This window comes from Betta splendens, chromosome 15 (genome assembly GCF_900634795.4).
Source record: "Betta splendens chromosome 15, fBetSpl5.4, whole genome shotgun sequence".
NCBI classification, from domain to species: Eukaryota; Metazoa; Chordata; class Actinopteri; order Anabantiformes; family Osphronemidae; genus Betta; species Betta splendens.
The window spans coordinates 12917535-12934264 of record NC_040895.2 but is presented as its reverse complement, the minus strand read 5'-3'; the positions used below and the strand labels follow the sequence as shown (position 1 = coordinate 12934264).

The 16730-nt window shown below is 46.1% G+C and overlaps 1 protein-coding gene across 8 annotated transcripts in view; it reads right to left on the bottom strand.

The window, feature by feature from the left end:
* pcdh15a (protocadherin-related 15a) overlaps positions 1-16730 on the bottom strand; it is a 132354-nt gene that overhangs the window by 25132 nt on the left and 90492 nt on the right. For all 8 annotated transcript variants that reach the window (XM_029175151.3, XM_055502430.1, XM_055502434.1 and 5 more), the window contains 5 exons: positions 16211-16441; positions 13730-13846; positions 10942-11082; positions 10154-10266; positions 67-176 (listed from right to left, as the gene is read on the bottom strand). In XM_029175151.3, the coding sequence (XP_029030984.1) occupies positions 67-176; positions 10154-10266; positions 10942-11082; positions 13730-13846; positions 16211-16441 (712 nt within the window). The remainder of the gene's footprint in view (positions 1-66; positions 177-10153; positions 10267-10941; positions 11083-13729; positions 13847-16210; positions 16442-16730) is intronic.

Sequence of the window (16730 nt, the reverse complement as noted above, 5' to 3'; positions counted from 1 at the left end):
AGGATGAGGAGGGTGGGGGGTACAATGCATTGCAAGGTAACACACGTTCATCCACTGACTCCATACCCAGTTCATTTCCTCCCACGATCGAGTAGTAGATTGTTTGATTGATTGCGGCAGCGAAGATTTTCCCCACTGGTGTGCCAATTGGAGCCAACTCACTGACGGGAGAAAACCTGAAAAGACACCGAACACAAATCATAAGACAAATGGTATTAAAGCCTGAGGGATCAACACAGTGGCAGACATGCCTGTAGTGCAGGTGTGGCGTGAAAGGGTTAAGATCAACACAAAGGTTATCGCAACGCTGCGGCACAGCTGCATGCGTTTTCTATAAAATGGCATCGTTTCAAAAGGAAGACGGTGGAATTTATTTAAATCAGTGAATTTTCACACAATGCATGAAAAACTTCATCTGTAGCTTTTCTTTTCTCTGTTTATTTGCATCACATTTTCAATATATACATCATTTCCTCCAAAGAAGCACAATGTACTAGATTAAATATATGAATAAGACAAAACCAAAAGGAACACAAATTACACAGACGTCACAAACAACTACACAACTGCAAAAGCAAACGTGGAAATGAAAAGCCTTGAGGCCTCACTGCAGAACTCCTAAATGAAGGGAATCTGCTGGTGTTTTCACAGGGGAGAGTGGAGGAAGCGTGTTTGGCCTCCTGATCAAGACAAAGTGCTTCGCACTAGAGTGGATAATTTAATTCCTTTCATTTATTAATTTCAGATAATGTAAACGTCAGACACAAAAAAATGGCAGTGCAACAAAACATCTGATAGTAGATGAAAAACAAATTGCTCCGTGAACGGATCTGAGTGTTTTTTTTCCCCTGAAGTGAGACGTGCCGCTAATGACTACGCCCGACTATCAGACGTACGAGTGTGTAATCATATCCAGCAGATATGATTGTCACCACTCTTCACAGAAATTGCAGCTGCAATAAATAGCAGGGAGCCCTGTCGTGCCGGTGTGTGCGCGAGGGCTGATTTAATGCGATAACGTCATCTCGCTGTGACACCCTCTTGTGATGCTGCGACTGCTTTATCGCTCGTTCTCTCGTCTCTGCCTCCGAGGCGTGTGTGCGTGCGCGGTGCAATGACGTCTGTTGCACCTTCGAGGTAAAGCATGGTTCCTTTGCTGAAGTAATAATCAGATTATCATTGAATTATTACAGTGTATTTGTGCTTTATTAACACATTTCCTCTAGTCTTTGCTCCAACACATCTTACAACAAGAGACTAAACCTAAACATACAGTAGCATGTCAGGTTCCCCTTAAAAGTTGACTGCTCTTTTATTGAGCAACTCCTCATTGTGAGACTGCAGCATCCGAGAGCCTCCGCACAGCGGATTGAAGCACTTTCTCAGGGTAAAGATAAGGAGAAGGAACTTCATTCACACAGGGAAAGACGAGTATATTCACTGAAGGACGCTGAGACAATAAATGACGCCGGTCTCCACTGCACACTGCAGCAAAACAACACACCTGGGAACTTTCTGGTCAGCAGGCAGCTGCCGCGTAAGAGTCACTGTGGAATGTGTGTTAAGCTCTGTGCAGACCTTTCTATCCATCTGAGACAGTACAGTTATATGTCTGCAGACAAACCGTCCCCAGAGGGCGTTTCTGGTATAATTCTGGAAAATATGCGCCATTCTCCTGGACAGAGGATGATTTAGCCTTCCTCCAGGGAGAGGGCATTGTTGATTGCATGCCGCAACCGAATGGCTGCACAGGGTTCTGATCACAAAGCGTTCCATGAAGCTCACGTGCGTAACGCGTTATGTTATGTGGCTAATGCTAAATGACTTCGCCCGCTGCACTGTTGGGCTGTCACTGAGTAATTGCCATCTCAGGAGCAATCAGGAGCATGAAGCTGCACCATGCTCTACAGCGATGGGAACCAATTTATTAATGTGGCCGCCACATAAGTAGATTACCTGTTTGGCTCAGGAGCCGGCTGACAAAAAAAAAACAACAACAACACAAAGGCGAGCCCTTGAACAATGCGAGCACGCCGAGGTGCAGCACAGCTTGACACGACTCTATTAGTCACTGAAACCGAGGGTGACACAACGGCCGGCGCCAAATGTATGCGCCCTCACTTTTAATACACTTTTCAGCAACCTAATGTCTGTCGTGGCCATCAACGGGCCCAGAAGTGACAACGTCACTGGCACACATTGATTTTTACACGCACTAAGCAGCTGTTGAGCGTAAATCTGATTCCTACACTTAAACCAATGCTGAAGCGAAAGATTTCTCAGCATGAATGGAAGCAGAAGAAGAGATCAAGGTTAAATCAATGACAAATACAGTAGCTGATGCTACACTATCGGTAGCAGTGCACATTCGGTGCACGGTTCAAATTGCACAATGGGCCTCAATATATATTCTGACCTTTAAGAGCACATTTATTTGCACGGGTGCTTTTTGCTTGAGATTTGCATAAATGCATCATGTTACCCTGAGTCCATCCTGCACCAATGTCAGCGCTCGGCTATAGCATCTTCGGTGGAGTCCCGGAGAACCGGGTTCCGACCCATTCATGTGTTCCCCTCCATGTTGCTATCTTGAGCGTAACTGGAGTACGGGGAGGCTGAGGCTGCGTGGCGTGATTGCCAGAAAGAGGCAGCGCTGACATGTTATCACTTCTCTGCTGGAGGGTTGCAAGGCGCCGAGAAATACCAAGGTGTACGAAGTGAGAAGATTAGCAGAAAGGCGTTCACACGAGTAAACAAGATGACAAATGTTAGATGTAGTAGAACAGAAATGTAGGTGCATAACGTGTGAGCACAAAACACGTCTTATTATAGCAGGAGACGGGAGCAGGCAGATAGAAACTGAAAACTAAACTGTACAGAGGGAAGATAAGTTCTGTATACAAGTTAATAAATACCATGTGCCACTGAGTTGTGCTACAGCCACGCTCGCTTTCATATTCAGATAAGGAAAAGTCCCATCCAGAGAGAAACAGATAGAGACAAAGGGATAAGACGGCGGGAAAGACACCGACACGTCTACAGGCAGTCACACGGAGTCCTGATGTCAACATGAGAGCGAGGGCATGACGCGCCACTGAGAAATGTGGGCTGCACACAGGTGTCAGCAAGCGCTCTGCCCCAAGGCCAACGGCACAGCGATGCTTACGAGACAAAGCAGAGGCGTATAAGCCTTGTCATGCGCCACGGGGGCAGCCGCCGCCACGTCGCCTTGCTCTCCGTCTCGCCCGCTCCTCCCGATCCGTGCGTCGCATCCGCGAGCGAACAGGCAGCATTAGATGCGGGGAACAACTTCACCTGTGCCCCCCCCCCAGGGGCAACACGGACGCAGAGCTGCACCGAAGCCGCCATGAGTCATTTATCATTTATATGTCATTTATATGAGTGACGCGTCCGCTCGCCAACGTCATCATAACACCTGGAGTTGGCTAGTTAAGGTTGTCTTGGTGTTAGCCTGTTAGCTCCTGCTTCCTGGTGAGTGACTGAGTCTCAGCTCTGTATCAAACAACCACAGAAACAGACTTGTTCTACATGTTATGCATGTTCTACATGTCTTATAGTAACGTTTCATTTCCTTAGTTTTGCATGTAATGACCTAAGCCTCGATCAGCAGGTGAACAGCAATCAAGCAGGTGAATCAATCGCTTTTTATACTTCTCAGTTGAAAAATAACCCTGGATATCATTCTATACCTTCTGCATTTGCCTCAGCAGTGCAGTCTACTCAAATCAAAGTTCATGGTGAGATAAAGAGTGCCTCGCCACTCATTTAATGCAATTTTATTTTAGAGTTAGGGCTACAACGCGTTATTGACTGAGACGTGAACTTTACAGATTACAGGTTATGTTTGGCAGGACTGAAGAGGGATGGAGAAGTGCGGGGGGGAGAACGAGAGAGAGACATAAAAACAGCTATTACAAGATCCTGAAACCACTCGAGATATTCAAAGGGCTTTGGAAAATAGTGCCGGGTCTGAAAGCCAAGGTGTTACAAAGCTATTTCATTTGCCAGGAGTCAATTCTCAACCTGGAATATGCAATATACTTTTGCCACAGTGAAAGGAAAAAAAAAAACTCTGAACGTCCACCGCAGTCATAGTAGTAGAAAAGGTTAATCAATGACAGAAAGTGCAGATTACACCCAGCAACACATCAGGAGGATGCCCAGTATAAATCCATAGTTCCCATCTACAGTAGTGATAGAGAAAAGTAAGTTTTCCATCACTAGAGGTCTTGTTGCATTAGAGCATGACACATAAAATAGAAGGATCTACAGTAAATAGATGTTTGTATTGATCACAGTTACTACACAAAGAAGGCAATAAAGTTACGTGTGAAAATAAAAATATATATAAATATATGTAATAAGCCTTTTATACAATAGTCCTCAGATCTCACTTTGTACATTTTTTTAATATGAATACAATTTTTTCTAGATATTTTTTTCAAAATACTGTAAACTAAAAGTTTGATATCTTGAGGCATTAGAAGCATGTTCACAAATGAAAACTAATATTCAGCTGTATTTCGTCCCAGTCTCCAGCTTTAATGAGGTGGATCAAATCTGTGCTGCGAGCACATCACGACCACATCTTCGGAGCTTTGTGTAAACCACTTTTCCGTCCTCCTCGACTATCGTTCTTATTCCTCCAACTTAGCAGTGACGGTGACCTTTTCTAAGGTCTGGCCTGAGCTATTAGAATAAAAAACTCAAGTATGGCAATATGGAGCAATTACTGCTCACTACAGAAGGTGCTCCATCAATAAAGACCATAATCACCCTGTCATCTCAGTGCCAGTGTAATAGAAGGTATTAAAACATGGTCATTAAAAATAATATTGTAAATTATTCGTGTTGCCCTAATTACAATAGACTGTACAAGAAGCATTGTGGCTTCTAACACATTATTTTGAGCGACTGTACTCAAAAGCTTCTTTAAATTCCTACATTTGTGATAATGAGCCAAAATCAACAGTGGCAGATATTAACGCGTGGTATTTAGGATTTGCTGACCCACACTTGTTAAGAAGATTTGGAAGAACATTCTTTAATACGAGCACTTCTGACGTGATGTAATGCTGAAGCGAGCCCTTGCGTGGAAGTCATGTTCTAACAAAGGTGGGGAGAAAATGTTTACAACCCTTCGTGTGATCGTGTTTCTCCCTGAGCTATTCCTCTGATCACTTATCTTGCCACACCAGACCCAGAGTTTCTTTCGTATTCGCAGGGAGATTCCCCCCCGTTCCTGAAGCAAGAAAGGGCCTCAATCAAAAATGCTTTCTGGAGGGCAAGATGGAAAACATAAGCAAAGCTGAGACCCACATTTACTGCGCAGCCAGTACGACGTGCCAGCATAGACGCGTCAGCCCACAGGACATCACTTCACATTTCACCCACTGGGTCATTTAGCACACCAGAGGAGACCCAGCCAGCGAGAGCCTTGGACGCTGGTAGAGAAGCGCTCCTCCAAGCCGGACCGGGCGCCGTGTGAGGTCGCGCCGCGTACGGTAGGCGCTGAAGCCAAACGGATCCGTTTTACGACATAAACACATGGGAGCCACATGCACAAAAGAGGCAAAGCATGAGGACAATAGAACCTCGTACTGAGTCTAACGCCCTAATCAGATGATACAGAATGGATGAAAACAGGATGTTTGTGTTATTACAGCGATGGTTATGTGAACATAAAGAGCATTAGTTGGGTTTTAGGCTATTTTCATTATATTAATAGGCTTCGATACAATGTTTTTACTCTACGTTCCACCTTCATTTAGTTGTTAGGTCGCATTTATAGTTGTTACAGTATTTACATTTACAGCCATAAAATGGTTTCACGCTTCATTGAACATTATTAACCTTTAATACCATACATTTAAATTATTTGGAGTTTATCTCTTTGTGAGTCAGCGATCTCAGTGTTGTCATTATTCATGTCTGCAGCACAATTTATGATTTATATCTTAACAGACGACCAAGAAATGCTGTGCTATTTTTTCTTGTCAGCTGTTAAAAATGTTCATGTTTGAATGAAGTTGTCAGTATTTAGATAAATAATAAAACTTAAATGGCAGCTCCTTATTATGATTTTACTTTTAAGAAACTCCATAACTATTAAATGACAACATATATTTAGGCTATTAATGCTTATGAGGAAAGTTAGTGTGATCCCTTAATGACAGGTCACACGGCTTGTCCTTCCCTGCTTTCAGCATCGACCTTTAACTGATATTTGGGATGTGTGCAATGACTCGGCGTTTGTTAGACAGCCAAGTGATGCCTGCCTACTTAGCCGAGACAAGTGAAAGGTCAGCGCGCTCCTGGTGCTTAGAGGTTCAAGGCTCAGGGCAGCAGATTCAAACCTGCAGCTAAAAATCAATCATGCCCTTCAGAGGCCTGAAAGAGCGCCGCACCTTCTAGCTGCGATTCCGAGGAGGGGAAGGAAGGAAACGGGAAAAGCAGCGTGGAATCATGGCTGGATAGAAACAGAGAGGATTGAGGCAGCTTTTTAAAAATGTAAATCCACCGTGAGGCGTGATGACGGCGTGTGGGAGAGCTCGCAGGGGGTCCAACGCCCCCTTTATACGCCCGGCAGTGAACCCCCTGCATGTGTGGCTTGTGACCACCTCTAACACTCACGTCTGTATCAACGCCTGTCATCTGCCTAATGATGTCAGTATTAAAGCCTCGGCCGAACTGGAAATGGAACATGAATGGGGTTGTTTTCTCTAAATTAATAAGTGCCATTTTCCTCCAGTCGTCAGCAGCGGTTGATGGGGGTCACCGAGCGCTGCTCTTGTTCCTTTTAATTCCTCTAAAATGAGAGCACCAATGCTTTGGTTGTGTCTGTAATTTGCTGAATGCTCAAGTTGAAGCCAGTGTGACATTAGGTATTATACATATTACACAGACGGCGGAGAACATTAAATTGAGGACGGAAAATCGATGGTTATCAGAGTCAGACATTCAGAAAACTGAGCAGACGCCATGGAAGAAGTGAAATGTCTGGCCTATATTCTTTCATACAAAAGGCACCAAATTGCCTAAATATAAGCTACAACCAAGGAAACCTCTCGATTTGATTAGACGTATGTGTCGCATATTCACATGTATATAAAGCATCCTGTTATTAACTGGATAATTATTGCAGTGACGAGCATAATTGGTGAAAACATGTTGGTGGTGGTTGTAATATTTATTGTGATGTTGACACTATTTACTATGCTAATGGGACACAGCAACTAGGAGCACTGCTCCATAATCCACTGCTCTTCTCAGAATTGCCAGAGTGCATATTAATGGGACAGGTATGGCACAACATCTGCTGCCTGCAACTACAGTCAATTGCTGTACACGGAGTAAATAACGTTGTGACATTTTACTTCCTAATGATCTTCTGCTCAATCAGCAGAAGGGCCAATAATTAAAACACGCTGTGGATGTATGAAGATGAGAGTATGCAGTTCACCTGCATGGATAAACATGCAAACACCTACGGTACAGTAGGTTCTACAGAATAATACATCAGCATGGCTGTACAGTAAACATGTAAACACAGGCATGGGTGTCATTAATTACTGGATTCAGAGCAAAAAAAACAAAAAAAAAAACAGGAAAGAACATCGATGCATAACTAGCGACTATAATTAAACTGAACAGAAAACTAAACTGGAAATTTGATTCATGTATATTTTCCTTATGTGACTCCCGAAATTCTCAAAGCCACAGAGTAAGACATCCATTCCTTTCCTGAAGAGAAAATTAAGGGCTAGTGACTAAACAGCAAGGAGCGGGGGAAGGCAGAGGAGGAATGGAACTGACAGAGACCCAGAAGCTGAGAGCAACATCGCAGGGGACGCGGGAGCTCGGGAGGTCGAGAGGAGGAGGACAAGGAGAGCAAAATGACACACTCGCAGGTGGGGAGGCAGGAGTCAGACACGATTTGAAGCAGATGAGGAAGTGCTGCGGGGTAATAGTGCCCAGACCACAGGCTGCAGCCGTCAGGCAGCAGGAGCGGCTCAGTACAAGAGAAGACCACATTAGACACTTGCACGCACGCACGCACGCACGCACGCATGCACGCACGCACTGATCAAATATTTGCTCATTGGAATTAGCTCTAATTAATTAATACGGAAAAAAAAGTAAAATGAAAAGAAAAATTTTATTCTGAGATGAAGTTTTGGAAACTAGCTTGAAGTTGCATCAGGTTCATTGGGTCCTCCACAGAACTGGCAGCTGAGCCTATGAATCAAATCAGGTATTTCAGCTCTCCACATACGTACTGCGGGAAATCCTGGCAAATCCCTCCCCATGAGCTATAGGTGCAAGGAGATCACTTATCACATGGCTGAAGATGTAGCTCCTAACGGCCGAGCTGATTGGAGCGGCTCGGGTTTGAGCCCTAGCAGTAGTTACAGCCTGGATAATGCGAGAGGCTGCGGCGTGTGCCGGTAATGACACAGGATTGGCAGCTTTAGTATCGATAGGCAGACATGATAGCGCAGTTATCTTAGCTGGAGCGAGCAGGAAAAAAAAATCAATCCCAAACATTTCACATTTAGAGTCATTATTCATTTCATACAAAAAAAAAAGAAACGCAAGGCAGATTTGAAAATAATTTGAGATCCATCCAAACGAGTGTGAAATATGTAAATAATTTATGCCCAATTTTCTGAGAAAGAAGTGGCAACATGCTGCTACAGTAGCAACTATGGTATGAGCCATTTATTTGAGCCAACAATGACTGGGAGCCCCTAATTTCCCTCAGACAGATGGAGGGGACAAACCATAAAGCAGGAACAGAAATCATTAAGTCAGCCAAAGCCCTGCAGAGTTGTTTTAATTGTGTGCTCTGGAGCTGTAGGCATAGCTTACCTGATTGCTGCTATAACTAACCGCCTTCACCGAGACAGACGAGATCTTATGTGGACGTTTAGAGAGTGATTTGTGCTCAGACGGTTCCTCGGGGAGAGAGCGATGGGAGGCGATGGAGGAGCGGAGAGCGAGGAGGCCGTCCATCACGGGGCGAGCAGATTGGACGCCCTCAGCTGGGGAGGACCCCGTCCAGCAGGAGAGGCTGGAGCACCTGGCTAATGCCTCCACGGCTCATCACTTACCGCCAACCTGCCGCCGCGTGCGGTTAGCGTTGTCGGCGCGGGGCCCCGGCGAGGCCCGCGGCCGCGGTGCAGCGCGCCCGGTGGACAGAACGCTCATTCAAAAGCCCGAATCAATGGGCTTTCTATGGCCCGCGCGTCGCTGTGCCGCTGAATAAAGCCGAGCAATGAGGGGAACGTGAGCAGACGCGCAGAGTGCCAGATTAGGGAGGAGGAGGAGGATGCATTCAACGCACACGCGCCTATCTGTATGGGCAAACGCACACGCGTTTGGAGGAGGCGTAGCCGCACACACAAACAGGCAAACCCCAGCTGAGCTGTTGACAGGCATTCCTAGTCTTCTGCATCAAACTCTAAGACAGAAGACGTCTGCCAGGACTCCCTGCCTTGACCGACATGCACGCGACCGAATCAATCCACTTAAAACGAGCTCCGCTTTAAACTCCCAGAGACCGAACTGTGCCAGGTAACGTCAGGCACTGGAGCATCAGTCTGGTGAGAAGCTCCTCAACACTGTTAGAACTACTACTAGTACATTTGCGAAGCAGCCTGGACCTGCACTGTTAAAAAACAGGGTTCAGGGTTTTAAATAGAAATCATTTCATCATCAGTTTAAACAAACGCCCCCCCAGCAGCTGCTGTATATCACAGTCAGTTTATAAAACAGTAGATCAGGTCCTAAATCCTGCCTTCATCGCCTCCGTTTAAACAGTCTGATGCTTAATCTCCTCAAAAGTCAAGTCTCTTATGAACCCGGAGAAGCTGTGATTTACCCTCAGAGAGAGACAACAGCGGTGATCTGCATCTATGTACAGTAAAGAAAATCAATAAGAGTCAGGAGCGGATCTGGTGAATACACAAATGAAAAATAAAATAATACTGAATGATAAATGCACAATAAATGACACCACAGTCATGAAAACCTCAACAGTGGAAACTTTGCTGTATGTTCATAGGCCTTGTCCACTGTTCCCAGCACATTTCTCAGCTCCCACCAGAGGCTGCGGCAGCTGCAGACTCACCTGTACTCCTCCTCGGTGAAGATGGGGATGCGCGACGGCTGAAGGACAGTGATCTCCACCAGAGTGCTGTTAGTCTTCACTGGCTCCCCGTCATCATAAGCGATCACATACAGCTGCAGTGGACGAGAGAGAGAACACAAACACAGACACATGCACACAGAGATTACATCTTTTCATCATGCTGCCAGTCACTGCCACAGAAATTCCCATTTTGTGGATGCGGTGTATTTTTTGTAGACTTGTGCAGCATCCAAATTAAGACAGACTGGGGGGGGGGGGTGGATAAAGGCTGCGGAGCATCCAGAGAGTGAGTATGAATGTATTGATCTACATTCATAGACTGAAGAATGACGCTTGGGAGGGAGGGAGGGAGGGAGGGAGGGAGACTGGGGGGAAGGAGAGGAAGCTTGAGGACAGACAGGGAATAAACAGATGAAACAAACACAAAATGAAAAGGGAAACGGACCACGTGTGTGTTAGCAACAGACTCATTAGGACCCAATATCCTGCAGCACCTGCTCCTATTTACAGCCCCAAATATGGCTCTGAAGGTCACCTTATGTTGGTAAAATAGCTTTGTTTAGTCTATTGCATAAGAAAAGCCAATATCTAAAAAAAAAGACGTGACAAGATGACTGAGATAAAACAACAAACAGTGTTTAATCTGTTAAGAGTCAGCAGTCGCGCGTCTGAGCTGCAATCGTCACACACGAGGCAGAGCAGCAACCGTAGAAATCCTGCATCTCGCGTCAGTAGTGATCATGACGGGAGCATCCTCCGTCACCCACCTTGAAGGTGACGCTGGGCTCCTCGTTAAGGTTGACTTTAGTGACGACTCTCCCCGACGTCGTCTCCACGTCAAAGATGCTGCCGCTGTACGGCGAGCGCTCCTGGTCCACTCGGTAGCGCACGAAACTGGCCGGGGTTCCCTGGAGGGAGGAGAGAGTCGAACGGGAGGCTCATGAATCTGCTGCACGCCTGCAAAATGCATTAAGATCCTATGGGTATTTTAATAGTGTGCCTCTACCAGCATGCGGTGCTTGGTGCACTCCTTTAATGCCTCACGTCTTACTGGCATGTGTTCAGCTTGTCGCAGCCCCCATTAGTCTGCTCCTCATCGGCCCAGTACAAACCCAGTGATATCCATCGATTCAAACCTCCTCATTTCATTTGGAATTAAAAGCAAAAGCCTTTTTATTAAACTAACCCCTGCAGTCCCCCAGAGTAACGCACTTAAATTCATTAGCAAGAGCCTGGACTCTAAAATGACCCTTTCATTAAGATTAATCAAGGCTCCTGATTATTAATCATCTCTATAGTTCCTCTTTTCCAGCTTCACCCGTTTGGGACATAAAAATTTAGCTTGATTTTTTAATGCGTTTTTGAAGTTCTGCTCTCCCGCCTGCACTGATTTCGCTCCCCGGGGAAAGAGGTGAGGTCTGGCTCAGGAGAGACAAATCCTGTAGAAGCAGTGGTCCCACGGGAGCCTTACTCAAACAAATGCGTCTCTAAAAGAGCATAAAACTATCCCTAAAACTAAAGAGCTTCATCACTAAAAGCTCTTCAAATTCTTTCCCAACAGAAAATGGAAAAATGTCCACTATGTTTAGAAAAAAGCATAAAAAGTACACTGAGCTCAGAGGAAGCAGGGGAACACAAAGTGTCAGTTTGTTTGCCCATACGTCTAACGCAGCTTTATGCTAAAATGAACAAAAACATAAACTGACTCACATATTACACATCTTTCATTCAAAACCACAAGTTGTGTCTCCGTGATGCTGATTTCAGACACATTGTCTTCACAGATGAAGAGGATCAGGTCGTGTAGTTTCAGCTTTACAACATTTCGCTGTCTGTCACTCCACAAACAAATTATTAATGTTTTATGTCCACAACGCTGCAGTGAACTCATTGTGTCATTAACAATGCACATTAGCACAGAACACGTACACACCTTACTTCACGGCTCAGCATCAAAATAATTGTTTCTCACTGCAAGAGCGCAGAGCACAAACTAACTGGAAGATTCAATTTAAATGCATTTTTTTTTCCGTTTTCACGCAACAAGCTGAGAAACGCTGGGAAACAGTGAACGGCTGTGACGCCAGCGAGGCTCAAGCTGTGTCGGACAGCCAGACTACTGTACGTCAGGAACAATACTGTTCCTGGAGTCTACAGCATGCTGTGATGGGATGTTACCTGAGAAAAAGAAGCCTTTTATTTCAGGCCATGAATACATTTCTTGACATTGTGTCCGTTACTGAAACCTTGTGTTTCCATGGGTTGAAGCTTCTAAAACTGATCAGAACTGATGTGAACCTTCATAACTCGCCGACACAAGCGAGCTCTTCCTCTCGCTTCTTGCCGTCTGCTCGTTTTTACAGGCCTGTGTATTAAAAGGGAGCAAATGGCTGTGTACACACACACACATACACACACGTTTTACCTCTACGTTTTATATCTAACTCAATTCTAACCTCAGTCTTAAAATCACATCTTGACCATTAAAAAAAGCCTTCAGACTGGTGGGGACCTGCCAAGTGTCCCCACGTTGTCACATGTCCTCACCTTGATAGCAAAAACATGAAAGAAAACACACACACGCACACATTTGAGTGTGTGTTTAGCGAGCACTAAACTAAACTCGCTCACACCAAAAGGTGTCTGTGATGGGCATCCCGTCAATAAAAGGCTTCCAGCTCCCAAATCCAAGTCAATAACAAACTGGGTTAGTGTGCTCCGGTTAGAAAACCTAATCCATCTGTCTGTCAATCCTGTGCTGAGTCACTCCCATGTCTCACTCGCTTCCACTCAAACGCGCTCAAACAGTGATTTCCTACCTATTATTTGAGCGCCAGGGCTCGTAAAAGGAATCTCAAAGTGAAAGAGGCCCAAGTTCACATTAGAATCAGTGGTTGTAGAGCTGAAGGCACAGATACAGTACAGTAGGTGGAGATGCTCTACCACCCACAGCTGACAAGCATCTGTATCCGTCAGCATTTGAATGCCGCTGCGCCAACTCATTCAGGACTGGATGGAACCTTACAGGACACGAGGTCACTGCAGAATCCTGTCTTCAGTTTTTAAAAAATATGTCTCAGTGCATAAAGACAAAAAGCAGTTTGGTGAAAATAAGGCCTGCTGACTCAGAAAATAGTGTAATACACTATTAAAGGTAGACGTACTGCCAATAAAGGATGCAAGTCTGAGGCATTTCACTAAATGCTAAACTACAATGCTACCCATCCATGTGTCATTACCACTGCTCATATCTAGTCATATCTAGTTTTTAAGTCTGAACATGTTAGCTCCTCTTCCACATGGTGCAACTCTGCTCCACGGTTTCCAGATCCTCCCAACAAAACGGGAGGAAGAGCGGATGCTCCGCGGCAGCCGTCCCAGGAGAGCGCGCTCTGATACGGTGAGGTAAAAGACACCGCGCGACAAATGGAGGACGACTCGTACAAGAGGAGATGCCAAAAAATGAGACGATGGCAGTGGTCAGAGCATCCTGCGACTGCTTCGTGTTAAATGCCAACATTCAACTGGGTGACGAGCCTGGAGTGTGGTACTCACCGGTGGGTCCTGGTCGTGAGCCAACACCGTTGCTATGACTGTTCCTTTCTCCGCATTGGGAGCCACCATGCCCTTATACAGGTCTTGAGTGAAGACTGGGGAGAAGTCATTCATGTCCTACAAACAAAACAAGGAGATGTTGCATGATGATGCATTTTTATATTAGTAAGAGGTTTGAGACCGTCTGAACTGCAGTAAGATGTAGCACAGAGGACACACGGCCCCAGCACTGAGCATCTATTACACTGCAACATGTGCTGATGCTGTCTGCAGGATGCACCGCTAATAATGCAGCAGTGCAGCTGCTGCTCGGGTTGATTTCCATCTCTCCTCGCGAGCGATTGTGGATTCAGCCCATTTCCTCTAGAGTCGACCAGCATGTTCCCTCTTTGTCCTTTAAGAACCACACATCTGAGCGCTCGCATCCGCCGCATATCGCGCCCACTTCCATGGGACCTTTGTTCTCCACGAGCCGTTTTAATCGCCGGTGAGCCGTTACTGAGCTCCAGAACAGTCTTGAAGAGCGAGAGGACTGTGCTCGGCTGAAAAGGAAAACAACCCCTCAACGGGCATCCTGCTTTAGCCGATGGTGCAAACACACCACAAAGACAAGGAGGCCCAGGAGATTTCCACACTCGGGTTGGTGCATCTCAGCATCTCCTACTGTTGTGACTACAGTATGTCCACATAATGAACATTTTACGTGTCACTGCAGGCACTTCAGTAATGGTCAGTTGGGCCGGTGTTAATTATACGTCTTGCTTCCTGAGCCAAACAACAAAGAGCGAAATGACAACATGCGAGAAAACCTGAAATACTAAACGGATAAAATAAGAAATAACAACAAAAAAAACTTATATCATCAATTACAAGACAGATGGAGACACAGTGACCTGAGGCTTTGTTTCATTACTTTACAAATGAAAGTGCTTTGATGGGGTTCACTGATCCTCGCCTTAATTTCATGCCTTCGTTTAATCACCATCTCCCTGAAAACAATGCGCAGCAGAGTCCCACTTAGAAAGAAGTGGAATCTTGTTAAGTGTGCAACCCTTGCTTTGCTGCGTGCCAACGACGACTCACTGAGCCATTCACCCACCTCCCAGACACAGCGGAGCAGCTGTGGCAGAGCCGCTGAAGCCCGATCCGTCTTTCTCCCGACTCCTCCCTTTTACTTTCCACTATTTCGACTGAGCCATAGGCAACGGTATGTGTTCTATAAACTCAGTGGTGGAGGGGCTGCTTCCCTTTGATCTATACACAGGTTGCGTGTTTCCCCACAGAAAATCTATGATCCAGCTCCTGCTTTGAACAACAAAGCTCGATCCTTGCGCTGCAAGTGCTCACAAAGCTGTGCACACGATGCGCGTGGGCAACATGTGTCCAACATACAGCATCGCCGTCCCTGCACGCACACACACACACACACACACACACACACACACACACACACACACACACACACACACACACACACACACACACACACACACACACACACACACACACACACACACACACACACACACACACACACACACAGCGTCCCTCTATACATAGAGCAGAAGAAAAAGTCTGGGAGTCTCATTCAGAACTGCAAGATGCGGAGGACACTCGATCCATCACCGCAATGCATCCGTCGAAAGGAACAACAACAAAACAGTACGAGAGGGAATCAAACGCGAGTGACTTCAAATAACCCTTTGGAGGCGGTATATGAGGAAGTGGTGGAATCAGCTCCACATCAAGTCCCTGGGAAGCCTGCGTGAATCCATTAGGCTCATTCTAATTCGTGCCTGCCATTTCAGAAAACATCGGTTTGATACCAGTGGCCGCGCGACGGCTCGTCCCATGAAACAGGCGACATTCCCGACGCTGCAACCTCAGTGGAGGAAGAACCCTCCACCTGTTTGAATAAGCTCAAACACTTCCTCCCATTCAGCGTAATATAGAAAACTTCATTCAGCAGATTGTCACTATAGACAGAATATATACAGAGATAAAAGCCTGCATTTGCAACACACACTTCCTCACTGAGCGGACGCACAGTCGCATTACACACCCTCGCACACGCGGGCAGCATCGTGACGCGAGCGTCTAATCCTTTCGCTGGAATTTAGCTGTTAATCTCGTGAAAGGTTGGAAAGGGAACACAAGCGCCTGAAAAACCTGACTTAATTGCTGTCACAAAGCTAATGAGTCATTCCGCCGTGGAAAGCGCTGAGGCAAAGCAGAAACACCTATCCATCATTTCCCTTTGTCCCGGTGATGCTGCCCGGACCGGCGGGCCAGGAGGCCGAAACGCCGTGAACAATAGAGATCGCTCAGCGCCGATTCTGAGTGGCGCGACACTGAGGCGAGCTAACGCAACGGTAAGACTCCGCTAATGACTTAGCGCGCAACCCCCCGCACATCCTGAGGGACCCCGCGCGGAGACAGAGCAAGAAAAACCCGCCCGGGGGGTTCTGAGTGGGCGCTCACCGTGATGCGGACCGTGACGTTGGCCTGCCCTGGGGGCATGACCTCTCCTTGGTCCACAGCTTCCACCAGGAAAGTGTATGAAGGGCCCATGCCCATAGCTGCCAGGCCCTCAAAGTCCAGGCTTTGCAGCACAGCTAATTCCCCCGTGACAGCGTTCAGAGAGAACAGCTGTCTGGCCGATTCAGTCTTGATCCGATACGTGACATTGGAGTAGAGGTCCGGGTCCGTTGCCTGTCAGGGGGTGGAGGAGAAGAGGGGCTAGTGAGAAAAACCGTCACCTCCTGCAGACCTCCAGTATAATGTGATCCATGTGTGAACAACACATTTGATGTTGGCATTTGAATTATCTCATTTAATGCTGCCTGGGTTACATATAGCAAACATTACTAGGTTCCTATAAAATATATAGAGCATATGGTCCCAAATGAATTAAATAAAGACTGATGTAAATATAAATCATATTTACTCAAGTATAACGTGCATCTTCCACCATACTGGGGATAATTCAATTCAGTATTTG